This window comes from Pinus tabuliformis, chromosome J (genome assembly GCF_031772625.1).
Source record: "Pinus tabuliformis cultivar Carrire ecotype Pingquan chromosome J, CPIR1, whole genome shotgun sequence".
NCBI lineage: Eukaryota > Viridiplantae > Streptophyta > Pinopsida > Pinales > Pinaceae > Pinus > Pinus tabuliformis.
The window spans coordinates 134,422,363-134,436,430 of NC_142295.1; the positions used below are offsets into that span (position 1 = coordinate 134,422,363).

Sequence of the window (14,068 nt, forward strand, 5' to 3'; positions counted from 1 at the left end):
TCTATCATTGAGATGAATCTTCAATATATCCAAGACTTGTATTTATTAGAGGAGAACATTGAACTTTGATGATTTCATTTAAAGTTTCAGATCCTTTAGTAAATCTAAGGTTAAGATATTTTGTCTTTTCAAGTTCTTTTCTTAGACCCACAATTTCAAATTCTAGTTTTTCATTGTGTTTTTCTCTTTCAGTGAGTTGGTGTGTCAACGTATCGATGATCATATTCTTTTCTTCTAAACACATTTTGAGTTTAGTAATTTATTCAAGAAAGTCTTCCTCTTCTAAGGCATCAAAAAAATCATCATTGTCATAAGCCATGAGTAGTCTATAATCTTGGTCAATTTCATCTTCATCACTATTGGATAAGCCATCACTATCTTCATGCGTATAGTATCTCCTTCTATTCACAACCTGTTTTCTATTTCCTTTTGTATATTCTTTTCCTTTTTCATATTTATCTTTATGAGGACATTTGGCAACATAATGGCCGACTCTACCACAAGAAAAGAATTTGAAAGGTAGCTTACCTTTGAATCTTTCGGAACCCCGTTGAAGCTTCTTGACAAAATTTACCTCATATTATTCTTTTGAAATGTGTTCTGATTCATTGTGCTCTTCCTTTTCTTTTCCCTTTGTTGGCGCTTTAAAAGTGGCTTCTCTCATATCTAATGGACCTCCTTTTCTCATTTCAAAGGCAGTTAGGATTCCATGGAGCTGAGTCACAGTAATAGTTTGAAGATCCTGTTTTTATTCTATGGCAGACACTTTCGACTCAAATTTAGAAGACAAATATCTCAACCTTTTCTCAACTAAAGTAGCTTCCTTTATCTCTTCACCCAGATTCTTCATACAATTAACAATCTCATCTATATGTAAAAAGTAACTAGCAACACTCTCATCACTATGCATCTTAAGAGTTTCATACTGAATTATAAGAGTTTGAAGCTTAGCACGTTTTACCTGAGAGTCTCCTTCGTAGCTCTAAATGATTTTGTCCCATATCTCTTTGGTTGTCTTGAGCTGCATGACTTTGACAAATTATGATTCTGACAGACTTCCCAATAATGTATTGACATCTTTGGCATTGGTTTCGTATAACTTCTTACCTGCAGAGTCTATAGGAATTGCTGCTGGAAATTGATATCCTCCTTCCACAATTTCCCAAACATCGGCTCCAAGTGATTGTAGATAGGCTTTGGTTCTTATTTTCCAATATACTAAGTTTCTCCCATTGAATATTGGTGGTCTGATGGATCCCATGCCTTCGTGATTATTCATCTTGAAAGATCTTCCTTCAAGCGATCAAGCTTCTTCTGAAGGACCTGCTCTGATACCAATTGTTGGAAATAATACTAAGAGGGGGGTGAATCAGTATTATCAGATCAATAATTTTTCATTTCCCAAACAGATTTATATACACTACTTCTGTGAAGTGAACTAGCATGTACACGCTATTGTGATTAGTGAAACCAGTGTATACCCAGAGAACTTGTGATTTAGTTAATTTATCATGTGTTGATCTATAACCAGTGCATCAGTAACTTATTAAATAGTGCAGTAAAAACAAAATAAACCATCACACATAAGCAACACATATGAACACCAAGATTTAAGGTGGAAACCCAATGTGGGTGAAAACCACCTGCTGTTTTCATCTCTATCTTCTTTTAATAATAGCAAAATCTATTTATAATCTTGTACTAGTGCAGACTCATACCAGTACATAGGCACCCACATACAGAAGGCTAAAACTTTCTCTTGTTTTCCAGCTTCTACTGGAAGGAGATACAACCCCCTATCTCTTGTACTAGCCAATTTTTTTACTAGTACTTAGGAGCCGACCTACAAAAGGCTACGACCTTCTCTCTTCCTCCAGGGACCACGTTTCATAAATTTTTAGACTGGATGCTCCTCGTACACAACAATACACATGAAGGTCTCATTTCATCAAATTTTCATACTGGACCCATCAGAAACTTTGAAACTCAAACTACATCAACCAACAATCAGTTAATCTTAAAAATCAGATCACTGTCACCAGAACACTGTGCTGAATCCAGAAACCTACATCATCATTTAGAACCGGATGCAACCTCAAAAATCATGCATCAGAATGTATACGCTACTTTACTGAACCCAACCTACGTGTATACGCTACTTCTTTTAATCAAACCTGTGTATACCTTCAAAACTACTGAAACATAAAACTTCTGAATCAAGTCTATACCAACCAGCAATATATTGAACATCTACTGTCAATTTACAGAGCCTTACACAGGCAGTAGCAGAGATCACCCTTCTCACTTATACAATCAATCAATCAGATATCAAACTCCTTATGCATTCAGTTTTATATTCAAATCTAAGAAGACTTCATTGACAGAAAACGACAAAACAATAGTACTGATTAAATAGATCAGTCATCTCTGAACAACATACTTTTCTTTTGTATACAGTACTTGGAAGAGTGGAACCGGCGTGTATACTGAACTTCACCAAAGTGAACCAGCGTACAGATATGAAAATATTAACTCATAACTTCACTGCTATTCCAGACTTCAGACAAACCCAGATCATGACATTCAAAGAATAAAACAGGTGTACACAATTAGATCTGGCCCAACCAATATCAGATCATTCAATGATAAGTCATTTCAGGTCTCATGATCCTGATCCAACATTGAATTCAAGGTGCACAAAATATTTCAGATCAAATCACCAACATAGCCCCTGCAACATAAAATATACTTCATTTAGAATTATTCCTTAGAAAACATTTTCTCTTGCACCCCTTGGCCTTATGATCTTCTTCTCCTTATATAGTTTTAGGCCTTTCTCAATACCTCGGACCAAAACCACTTAGGACCCATGGTATTCTTGTGCGGGATCAAATAGTCATTACTCTGCTCAATATTGTGGGCTAATACCATGGTATTGACCCGTGGTATTCTCTACTCTTGAAATTCCTTGATTTTCCAACCTGTACGCATTTTTCCTCTTGCGGGAGTGCGTGTATACGTATATGCACTTTTTGTTCTGTGGACCTCATGTATACACTGTTTTGACTAAGTGGACCTGTGCATACATCTTAAATTGCTTTTCACCATCCTTTACCTTCAACTTATTCATTCTTATTAGTAGACTTTAGTTCCATCTTCATGTTCTTTTGTACCAATGCCCTATTACATATGAATGGATCTGTTACACTGTGGGTTGCCTTTCATCAAAATTGAACTGACCTGTGAGTGAGTTGCCATAAAGGACAACACTTGTATCATAATGCCAACATTATGCACCATTGTTCTTCCTTTAGAAGCTTTGTCTTGCCATTATATCTATTTATTTTCCCTGGTTTCTATGTGATACCCCTTAATTCAACTTCCTTTCCTTCCCAAAAAAAAGCAAAAAAAGTTATCCTCCCCAAATATTGTAACAATTGGACTCCTAGTACAATATCATCACTACACATTGGAATGGAAAGCATTGGAATATTCAATACATATTCCTCCATGGTTATCTTGATATTATGGCACTTTCTAGAGCAATTTATAGCTCCTCCATTTGCAACCATCACTTGACACTCTGGTGCTGGATATAGGAAGCAATTCAATTCCCTGGCTATCTTACAATGAATAAAACTATGGGTACTACCCGAATCAATCAACACTATTACATTTTTCTTCTTTATATATCCTTCTATCTTAAGAGTTTGAGGAGTGCTAATTCCTACCATTACATTTCAAGATATGGTCGGATTCATTTCTTATTTCTCTAGGGTTGGTTCCTAGTGTATATCCTCCTCTTTTGATGTTTTTTGTTATTTTTCTTCCTCCTCTTGAAAATATATGTAGAATAATTTATTCTCAACACACTTATGACCTTTAATGTATTTTCTATCACAATTATAACAAAACCCCTTTTCTCTTTTTTTCCTCCAATTTTTGTGGTGTCAACCTTATAGGTTGTGGAAGGCTAAGAGGAAAAACACTTCCATCTTTATAGTTGTGAGTGGTAGACTTCCTTATTGCCATAATTTTTCTTTCAACTTTTCTTGCCACCCTGAATGCATTCTCCCATGAATCAGGTTCCCAAAGGCAAAATTAATGCTGGAAGTTATCCTTCAAAGTCACTATGAATACATCAATCCCATGTTCCTATGGAATATTAGTTACCTTGATATTAAATTTTTCGAAGTCCTCAATGTGCTCCGCCATTGAACCCTTTTGTTTGAGATTTATCAATTGGCTAAAGAAGGTGTTTCTCTTTATATCCTCATAATGTGCTATCATTTCCTCCGTAAAATTTTACCAAGTGACAAGTAGTTTATGAAAACAAAGCCATCGATATCATACAAATTGATTGGGTTCTAAATATAAAGATGCAATGCGAACCTTTTGTGTGTGTTGCACATCATGGAGATCAAAATATTTCTCCATCTACAACATCCATGTTACCGGATCCTTGCCATCAAACTTCCTCATATCGATCTTTGGAATATGGTGGGTCTTAAACCCAAAATTGGAGTCTCTAAAATCATAATTCATATTCTTTTTGTTCTCCTCGTGAGTTTCATGGAATACCTTTTCACCATTAGGAAGCATTTCTTTTAGTAACTTTGTCAAACCTTCTTTCAAACCTTCCATGTCTGCTTTTATTTATGCTTTTAAACCATTCATGTCACCTTTTATTTATGCTTTTAAACCATCCATGTTACCTTTTAAGCCATCCATGTCCCCTTTTATTTCATCTTTGGTTGCTCTTTATGAGAGCGAAATTTGTTGCACTTGGTCCCATAATTTTGATATATCATGTTGCAATTCTTCCTCTTCATGAGTCATAGTAGATATTTCTGAGGGCTTAATGGGCGTAGAATTATTTTGTTTTGGAGGAATTTTAGAACCAAATGTTGATATTTATGCATAAATATGCCCTTTGAATCACTTCAAACTGTGTTTTCAAACAAACATTATCTAAAATTTAAAATAATACACACATTTTTCTTATTTTTTAGGAGCTCGATATTGAAGTTGTTGTATCTATGTAATTTTGTCTTGTGGCAGCCCTCTGAGTTTTCTTTCCAAACCCACAAGTTAGACTAAGATTGGATTCTTCAAGAAAGAGTTATGCCCAATCTCCAACGATAACCTGATTATATATTGATTCAATAGAGCGAACTTGTATGAAGTGTCATCTATTATTGTTTTGACCTTCGGCCCTAAAAATGCTACACGAAAAACTAAAGTCCATGTAATTTCAACAATGTTTTATGAGATTCAAATCCAATGCTTAGAGAGAAAGTTATGATGATTTTCCATAAGTCACCTGTTTGAGATTGAATTATGGAGCCTACAAAAACCCTAACTTCCTCGAATCATATCTCTGAAACTATAGCAAACCAAGATCTGAAATTCGTACACGAAATTCACCAATATATATTCTCCACGTGGTTGTAATTTAAACTTTTGAAGCCTTGTAGAATAAATATTATAGCAAAAATTCCAAAATGACATGTTTAAAGAAGTAAAACCCTAGAATACAAAGCTTTGATATCAAATGTTATGCAACTGACTTATAAAATACAAGGAAAGATAAATCAACGACTTAAAATTTAGCCTCTTCGAGGGGGAAACCTCCTTTACATTACATAAATAAAAAATTATTGGATGATACAAATGATAAAACCTCCTTGGTATATATAGGAGTCTGAGAGGTCATAATATAATCAAAGCCTACATAACAATAATAATGTACTAAGAACACAATAATAAAAATAGTGGGTTTCTATGGGGTACAAAAATAACAATATGGAGGATACATGGGTACAACAATAACAATAGGGGGCTACACTAACAATAACAATAAGGGGAATACACTAGTATTATATGGACCTAACACGCTCCTAAAAAAGATGGAATTTATTATAAATTAATATTTAGCTAAATTGACAAAAATCAATTCAATATTTATGTACATATGATTCTATGAATATCATTTAAGAACCTTCACATAAACATATATATACGATGATGTAACGAATGATGGCCCTTCCCCTAATTCATCTGATACTCTCCTCGATCAACGACCAATCTTGTCACCATGCATAGAAAGTCGCCCTCTAGTCGATGCATGAAACTCAATTGATGCTCTATCTTTTTTATGCCTTGAAGAATCAGGTGGTGACTGCTCATGTGATCATCCAGACCCTCGATCCATATACATGGTTATATATATATATATATATATATCTATATATATATATATATATATGATCTTTAAAAAAACCCAAGTTACCTCATGCATTTAAAAATCTTTAAAATTACTATTTAAAAAAATTACATGCAATATAAGACAAATAAATGTAACTATACAAGGGTTTCTTCAAAATTATTTGGTTTAAATTCTTCATTTCAAATATACTCAAGACTAAAAACACAAATGTTGAAGTGCACATTTTTGGAATTAAATACAAAATTTTCTAAAACATGTCAGGTCTTAATAATTCACCTAATAATTCACCAAGTTGTGATTACACAGTGGGGGCACACTTAGTATAGTATTGAAAGAAACACATGGTCATTAAAACACCACATTTATAACTAAAAACACACACACATATATAAGAGATATCTTACAATGTCCATCAATCAATTTTGATGGAAAGCTTCTTGACACTAATTCATATTTCACACATAAATCTTGAATTGGCATTGTCCCACACAATAGATCACTAGACATCCTATTAACATTTGCACAATGACTTATGCTATATGATTGAAACTGACTAGCAATATTTTTTTGCTTCTCCATGTAATTGTTTTAACTTCTCCATTTTGACTTGGTACACACCTTTCATTTGGTTGCACACAAGTTCAAAATTGGTGAAGACTACAATTCCATTGGATCGATACTCCCTATCTATTCCTAAGCCTTCTATTAGTGCAATATAATATGCTTCGTTGTTTGTTTTCCTTCTAGGTAAATTCATTTTCCTTTGGAGGACTTTTTTCGTCACAATATTGAATAAAACATAAGTAATCACTACTTGTCATGGATTGGGATAACAAGAAACGTCTATGCATAATGCCCATTTTTCAACCATGTTTAATGGCTTTCTCAATCCCTGTAAAAGATAAATCTAATAAAATGAATAATATATTTCTTTTTTGCAAATGCCTTATATTATGAGAGAATGGTGAAAATTAAATATATATTGTGATGGAATGATGAAATATTACATGATCTATTATAATGAACTGTCACAATGGAATAATAATGGCAATTTACACATCAATGCAAATGGGAAAACATATTAACAATGGTCTCATGTTGGAATGTACAAGAATAACATTCAAACACATGCTACACTACATTCGTTTTTAAGGATGAGAAAAATATTTTTCATCACGAAAAATTAATGTGATTTTCAATCCAAGTTAGGGCCTATAATCCTCTAATAGTTACTCCCATGACTCTCCATACCCGTAAGAATAACATCATTATTAGTACTTCCATGCCTAATGAGATTCCTTCACTATTCAATGAAGCTTATAGTTATCATGAGAATACCAATCCTTGAAATTCAATATATTTTCATGTTTATCAAGTATGGACTATGCCGAAGGTTAACCTATAAATGGATATTTTCCATCATGCCGTGTATGATTTTGTTGCAAAAATTGCCACAATTAAAAAGTTTATACCCACATTCAAATCAATAAACAACTAATTTGTAAGCGATTTCATATTCTATATAAGTCATTCAATACTTTTCTATGAGGAAATAAGGGTCGATTGTTGATCATGCCACTAAGTACATTTCCATCCATAAATCCTATATTCATCTTCAATATGCATAAGATCATTGGTTTGCTTGCCTAAATCCATGGATTAGATCATCAACCAAGATTTCTACATATTGGATGTTATTCATGGATAGGACAAGTGAATAAGGCAACAATGTGAATTGGAGAGTTATTATGGCTTATCACTTAAATATCCAATTGTGTCAATTCATGCTAGTGATCCTACCACTTAAATATCACTTATCACTTATGGCTTATCACTTAAATAAATATAATAAAATAGGGGAAAAGAGGTGAATATATCACTTATCACTTATCTATAGAATATCTGAAGGGGAAAATAAGTGAATATATAATATTAAATTGAATCAGATTGATGATAGAGTTGAAATCAATAAGAAACAAATCTTATGATTTATAATAATTTGGAGTAGCATGATGCAACCTACATATAGTAGATATGATAAAATAAATATAATAAAATGATAGAGTCAAAATCAGATTGATTATATATGATGGAGAAATAAAAGTCCAATTTTAATTAATACCCAAGAATGATTCCCAAATAAAAATATTAATGCAAAGGCAACAATAAAAAATTAGTTTACACAAGAATAACATCCAAATAAATACTACACTACATTGACATTACATTGATAGTAGCTTGGTTGAACAATTGACAATTTTTGGTAATATTTCAAAATTTTATAGATAGCAGGTGAAACCGTTAACCTGGTTGTTGTCCATTGAATTTTCAAATATTCCCAGAATCTACATTTAAACATTGTTCTCATAAAATTAGTTATCACGGGATTATTTTCTAGTAACACATTACTATGTATATCTTTCCATATTCCCACTGACATGTTCGAGATAGGGAGCAGTGACAAAAGTAAAGTGTGTTTTTTAAAGGTATATTGACATGCTAATTTTCATGGTTATATGTGTTAAGAATGCATTTTCCATGTTTATTTTCATTGGGATTTTTTTTATTTTTTTTTATTAAATTATGCAAGCTAAAAATGTATTGTTTATGCTTATTTCATATATGCAGTATTAAAACAATTGTGAAAAGTTATTTACCCTACAAATATGCTCATTTAAGAAGACCAAGGATAAAATCTTTGTTTGAGTTGCTTAGGAAGCTAATTACTATAGGCTAAATATCAAAGGAAGTGCAGTCAAGGGACATATGATACAAGGCTATCATTAATTTGGCTTAATATATGACAAGCATAATGGTCTATAATATGACCAATTTTTTCATTCTTTAAAATGATTCTACTTGCTGCCAACAATCTCGACAAATCTCACATAAGGCTTACTGCTACAAAGGTAGTTTTGCGACTTATTAAGCAGTGGGGCAGTCATATAAATCCTTAGCTTTTTAATTTGACATTGGAAACTGCACAGGTTAACGCTAACGCTTTAAAGGTTAATTTTCCATGTGTATCTCTTAGAGGAACATGTGATAATTCAGATTTAAAACACTCTAGCATTTATGGTGTGAAGAAAATGTCACAGAGAAATGTAAACCGTTGGATGATATAGTATTTCAGAAGAGTTTGCAGAATCATTGTGTTTTAGATGTAATTTTTTTTTAGTGTCATTTTGTGAGGCACAAAGATTAAAGGATGTGAGATATGAAACACCAAAATATGTATATACTTATTTTTATTAATGAAAATATGATAAAAGAATTAAATCATTATTCAAATGTTATTGTAGAATATAGTCAAATGGATTTATATTTCTCAATTTAACTTGATCAAGTTGTTTTGTAGCAACTATGTTGTTTGATTATGTTAACATGAATTGTAGTCATCAATAGTTCTATTTAAGTACACATATAATTTCTATGTTGTATGTCTTGGCTTCAAGACATTAACCCTCATGTGAAGAAACAATTTCTTGCTAAGGTTCATAGATACTTGAAGGATGGAAATCTTCACCATAAATATGCATGTTCTTTTGTACTCAGCATAGATGGACGAATTGAGCATGATAATTTAGAGGTAGAGGTTGAAACCCATTACTTATTTTCCATGATAGTTTCAATGTGAATTTTGTGGCTGAAATAAGATCATGTTTATGCATGTAGGTTATATATTCCGATCATGGTCTCATTTTAGCAAGCCAAACCTTACCTAGCTGAATTTTTTTAGACATGTCAATATATCGAGTTACATTAGTCCTCTTTACAATTAGATTGCAACTCATGTATAGGTTCTTCAAAATGTGTTATCAGTTATTTCATGTGTCATGGCACACCATGCTAAGTTTTATGTTTCTAATGAAAGATTATGTGCATAAAAATTTAAGCTATCTTATGAGTATGTTCTTATTATATTTCTAATCCACTTATTTTGGATTAAATATCTCAGGGTTGTCTTCTTAAGTAGCAGTCTTTGACCAATTTTCTGAATCTAAATGAGTTTTTCCATATAAATATAAATCAACTTGTTTTGTAGGAAGTTGCATTTTTTTTATTTCAGTAATATTGAATCAAGGTTGAGGTAAAACCCATGATCCAATGAAAAGAAGTAAAATGGCTATTAGTCGTTTGATCATGTCAGTGTTTCAGACTATCCAGAAAAAAATGGGAGATGCAACTGACAAAGAAAATTCAAAGGTGATTCGATATTTTTATATTTGCAGTTGATCATTTGTTAGACTCTATTTTGGTTACCTTATTTGGTGTATTTGAATTTTCTTCATGTTATGTCCTTATTTGTGTTATCTCTATGCAAGTGAAGATTTCAAATTTCAATACTTTTTTATTAAGTGTTTGGAAAATTTCAACATTTGCAGACCCTTTGTACCTTGTGCGATCTTGGTCTTTCCATCACAAAGGACTTTTCTCGCAGTCAGCCCAACACAGAAAGTAAAGGAATACCAAAATCACTCCCAAGATGGTACAACAAGACTTTAGAAGGGAGTGCAGATGCCCATCTAGAGGTATGTTTTTTTGTGAAACATGTTTTGGTAATATGTGAAATCCAAGAATCTCAGGTTCATATGCTTCTGAGTTTATCTTTATAATAATGGCATTAATCATTGAATATTTTTCTACTAGACATACAAAAATATTGAAATCCCCTTTAATTGTAATTATGAACTCATTATTTCTCTTTCTGCATGGTTTCAGGGGAATTCCACTGAAAATTTATTTAATAGGAGTCCATACAAGAATGGTCCTAAAGATGAAGAAAACTTGGAGGTAGAGGAACCTTTCGAAAAACATGGGAAAAAAACCACAAGTTGCAAAATTGGTTCTAAATGAAGTTTTGTCTGATGCAGATCATATTATGATCACTCCTCTAGTAGCAACAATCATTCCCAAAAGAAAACAAGGAAAAAGAAAATGAGGCATGCCTGATAAGTACTCAATATATTTGGCCTCCCAAGGCAATATACAAAGCATGGCCGGTAAAAATTCTAGGCATAAGAGAGTGTAAAAACTGCTTAGGATGCAAATTTGAGAGTGCAACGAGAGGTATATCTAAAGAACCACAATTTTATCAGGATTGCCAATCGATCCAAGGATTTAAATCTTCAACATAGAAATAATCATCGTGCAAGGTGGAGTGAAAAGGAAAGAGGAAAACTTTAGATGCTGACCTTAATTTTGCCTCTCCCATTGTAGAAAAGATAGAATCGTGTAAGAGGAAGAAAATGTGTCTCAATAAAGAACCACCTAACATTTCTTCTCAAGGTCAGTAGCAAGGGCTGTTGGAGATGTCTAAATATCAAGGAAAAATCTCAAGGAAGAGGTTGAATGATGATGGAAAGAACCAAAAATGGGCTCCAAGAAAGCATTCAAGTAGCAAAATCATCCTTGGAGTGCAAAAGTTAAGCATTATGTTCTCTATTTTTAATGAAAGTATTTTCTTCTGACTATTATTTGTTTCTCTTAATAACAATGATAAGAGTTGTTTCCTTTTATGAACCCCATATCATATGTTATTTGTTCTTTGTGATGATAATGTTGTTACAATTACGAGATTATTATGTACATTGCATAAATTGTTTGAAGACATTGATCCTTAAGACACAGAGAAAGCACAAAGAAATCACACACAGACTAAAAGAAAGAGAAGGAGGAGCAGGTGTCAACACACCTGGTTTTTTGTCGCTGTGCGGTTGGACGAGGAGGCTGTCAAAATTCCTCTAGTGATGGCGAGGTGAAATAACTCCTCAGGCACCCATAATCCTACAAAAAACCAACAAAAATTGAATAGCTGCAAAAAACTTAATCTAGAAAAATATCAACTACCCTGCAAAAATTTAAGCTGTAAAAATTCCTCCACGACGATCACATAAACTTACTCCCAAACACTCATCGGATGGGTCGACACAAGCAAACTCAACGGATGAGCGAAAACAAAACAGTGCGAAGAATATTCAATGCTCTAACAACATACATATATATAAAAACATTTTCGACCAAAAAAAAAAATCAACCGAAAAAACTTAGTCACTAGATTTTCTCCCCACCAGCCAAAAATCAGTCGCACGTTGTTGTTAATTTAAACGACCACTTTTTGGGCCAAAAGTTAAATTCAAATTTTCGGCAGAAAAAAAATAGTTCGACTGAACAATTTTAAATAGCTCAGCCGAAAAAGTGCATTTATGATTTTTTCGTGAGAAATTCTCACAAAAGCGTAACCCAACTTCACATTTTCACCCAACTTTAAGCAGAAAATGTATACTATGAACTACTATAACTCATGTGGTGTTAGAAAATTATATATTACAGAGCAATGGAACACATAAAATATTGCATAAATATAAACACAGAAAACACATAAAACAAGAGAGACACAGATATACATGGTTCACCCAGTTTGGGCTACGTCCACAGAGAAACAGCCAGTCCTTCCTTATATATTATCTAGCAAACTGAAGAGATACAACCTACAACAAATCCACTGTAATTCCCTCTTCGCTCCCAATCTCCTCTCTCTTCCTCACTCAGAATACAGATTTACATAGACCCAATACATTTTCCTCATATATAGCGAGGGGTTGCCTTCTAGGGAAAAAAGCCCCAAATTAAACATAACTTCTATCATCAGATCTCCACCTAATGAATGGCCTAGATTGACTATGAAATTACAACATTTTACAAGGCAATTTTACATCTATTCTTAGCTTTGGGGGCGCTGCCCCTGATCCCCCCGTCGGGGGGGGGACTCCCAAAGGTCATAGCTAGCCCCCCTGGACCCCCCCTACAGTGAATATTTTACGGGCGGCGTCGCCGCCCCATTATGAATTAGGGTTCAATGCAGCAATACCTTTGAATACAGAAGATAATCAGGCTCCATAACCAACAATCTTCCACTTGGAGACTGATTATAGCAACTCCATCACTGCTTCATTTGTTGGACAATGACTCCATTTTGGACCTGGCCGTTTCTCATCTTCTTCATCATACTTGAAGACTAAATGAAACTGAGCAAATTCTCAGTTTCTCCCTGGTTACAACTTTTGTTAACATATCTGCAGGATTCTAGCTAGTGTGTATCTTTTCCAGCTTCAATTGTCCATCTTCCAAAACTGACCGCATGAAATGGTACTTGAGCTGTATATGTTTAGTCTTGGAATGAAATGCAGAGTTCTTTGCAAGATGTATGACACTCTGGCTGTCACTATATAACTTGCCCAACTCCTGCTTCTTACCCAATTCATCCAGAAACCTTTGTAACCAAATCATTTCTTTACTAGCCTTTGTAGCAGTAACATACTCTGCTTCTATTGTTGAGAGTGCAACAACACTTTGCAGTTTTGAGACCCAACTGACAGTTGTTCCACCTATAGTAAACACATACCCTATTGTGCTTCTCCTGTTATCTCTATCACCCGCCATATATGCATCAACATATCCCTGTAGAGCAATGTTTGAACCACCAAAGCATAATGCTTGATTTGTGGTACCTCTCAAATACCTAAGAATCCACTTCACTGCCCTCCAATGTTATTTTCCTAGATTGTTCATTTGTCTGCTTACAACTCCCACTGCTTGTGCAATATCAGGCCTTGTGTAGACCATTGCATACATTAAGCTTCCAATTTCTGATACATATGGAACTTTAGACATATGAGCCATTTCTTCCTGAGTCTTGAGACACTCCTCCTTACTTAATTTGAAATGGCTAGCCAAAGGTATACTAACTGGTTTTGCATTTTGCCTATTAAAACTTTTCAACACCTTTTCTATGTACTCACTTTGAGACAATGTTAATTTGCAATTCTTCCTGTCTCT

General features: G+C 33.6%; 1 protein-coding gene across 3 annotated transcripts in view; it reads right to left on the minus strand.

Moving 5' to 3' along the window:
- Window positions 1-6,713: 6,713 nt before the first annotated feature.
- The window catches only part of LOC149225986 (uncharacterized), a 353,707-nt gene continuing 346,352 nt past the window's right edge, over window positions 6,714-14,068 (minus strand). Inside the window, exons 11-12 of one of the 3 annotated variants that reach the window (XM_089377368.1) lie at window positions 11,925-12,016; window positions 6,714-7,121 (exon numbers count right to left, since the gene is read on the minus strand). In XM_089377368.1, the coding sequence (XP_089233494.1) occupies window positions 11,963-12,016 (54 nt within the window). In that variant the 3' untranslated portion in view covers window positions 6,714-7,121; window positions 11,925-11,962. Of the gene's footprint in view, window positions 7,122-11,918; window positions 12,017-14,068 lie in introns of those variants that run through there. The other 2 variants (XM_089377369.1, XM_089377371.1) reach the window with 2 other exon arrangements.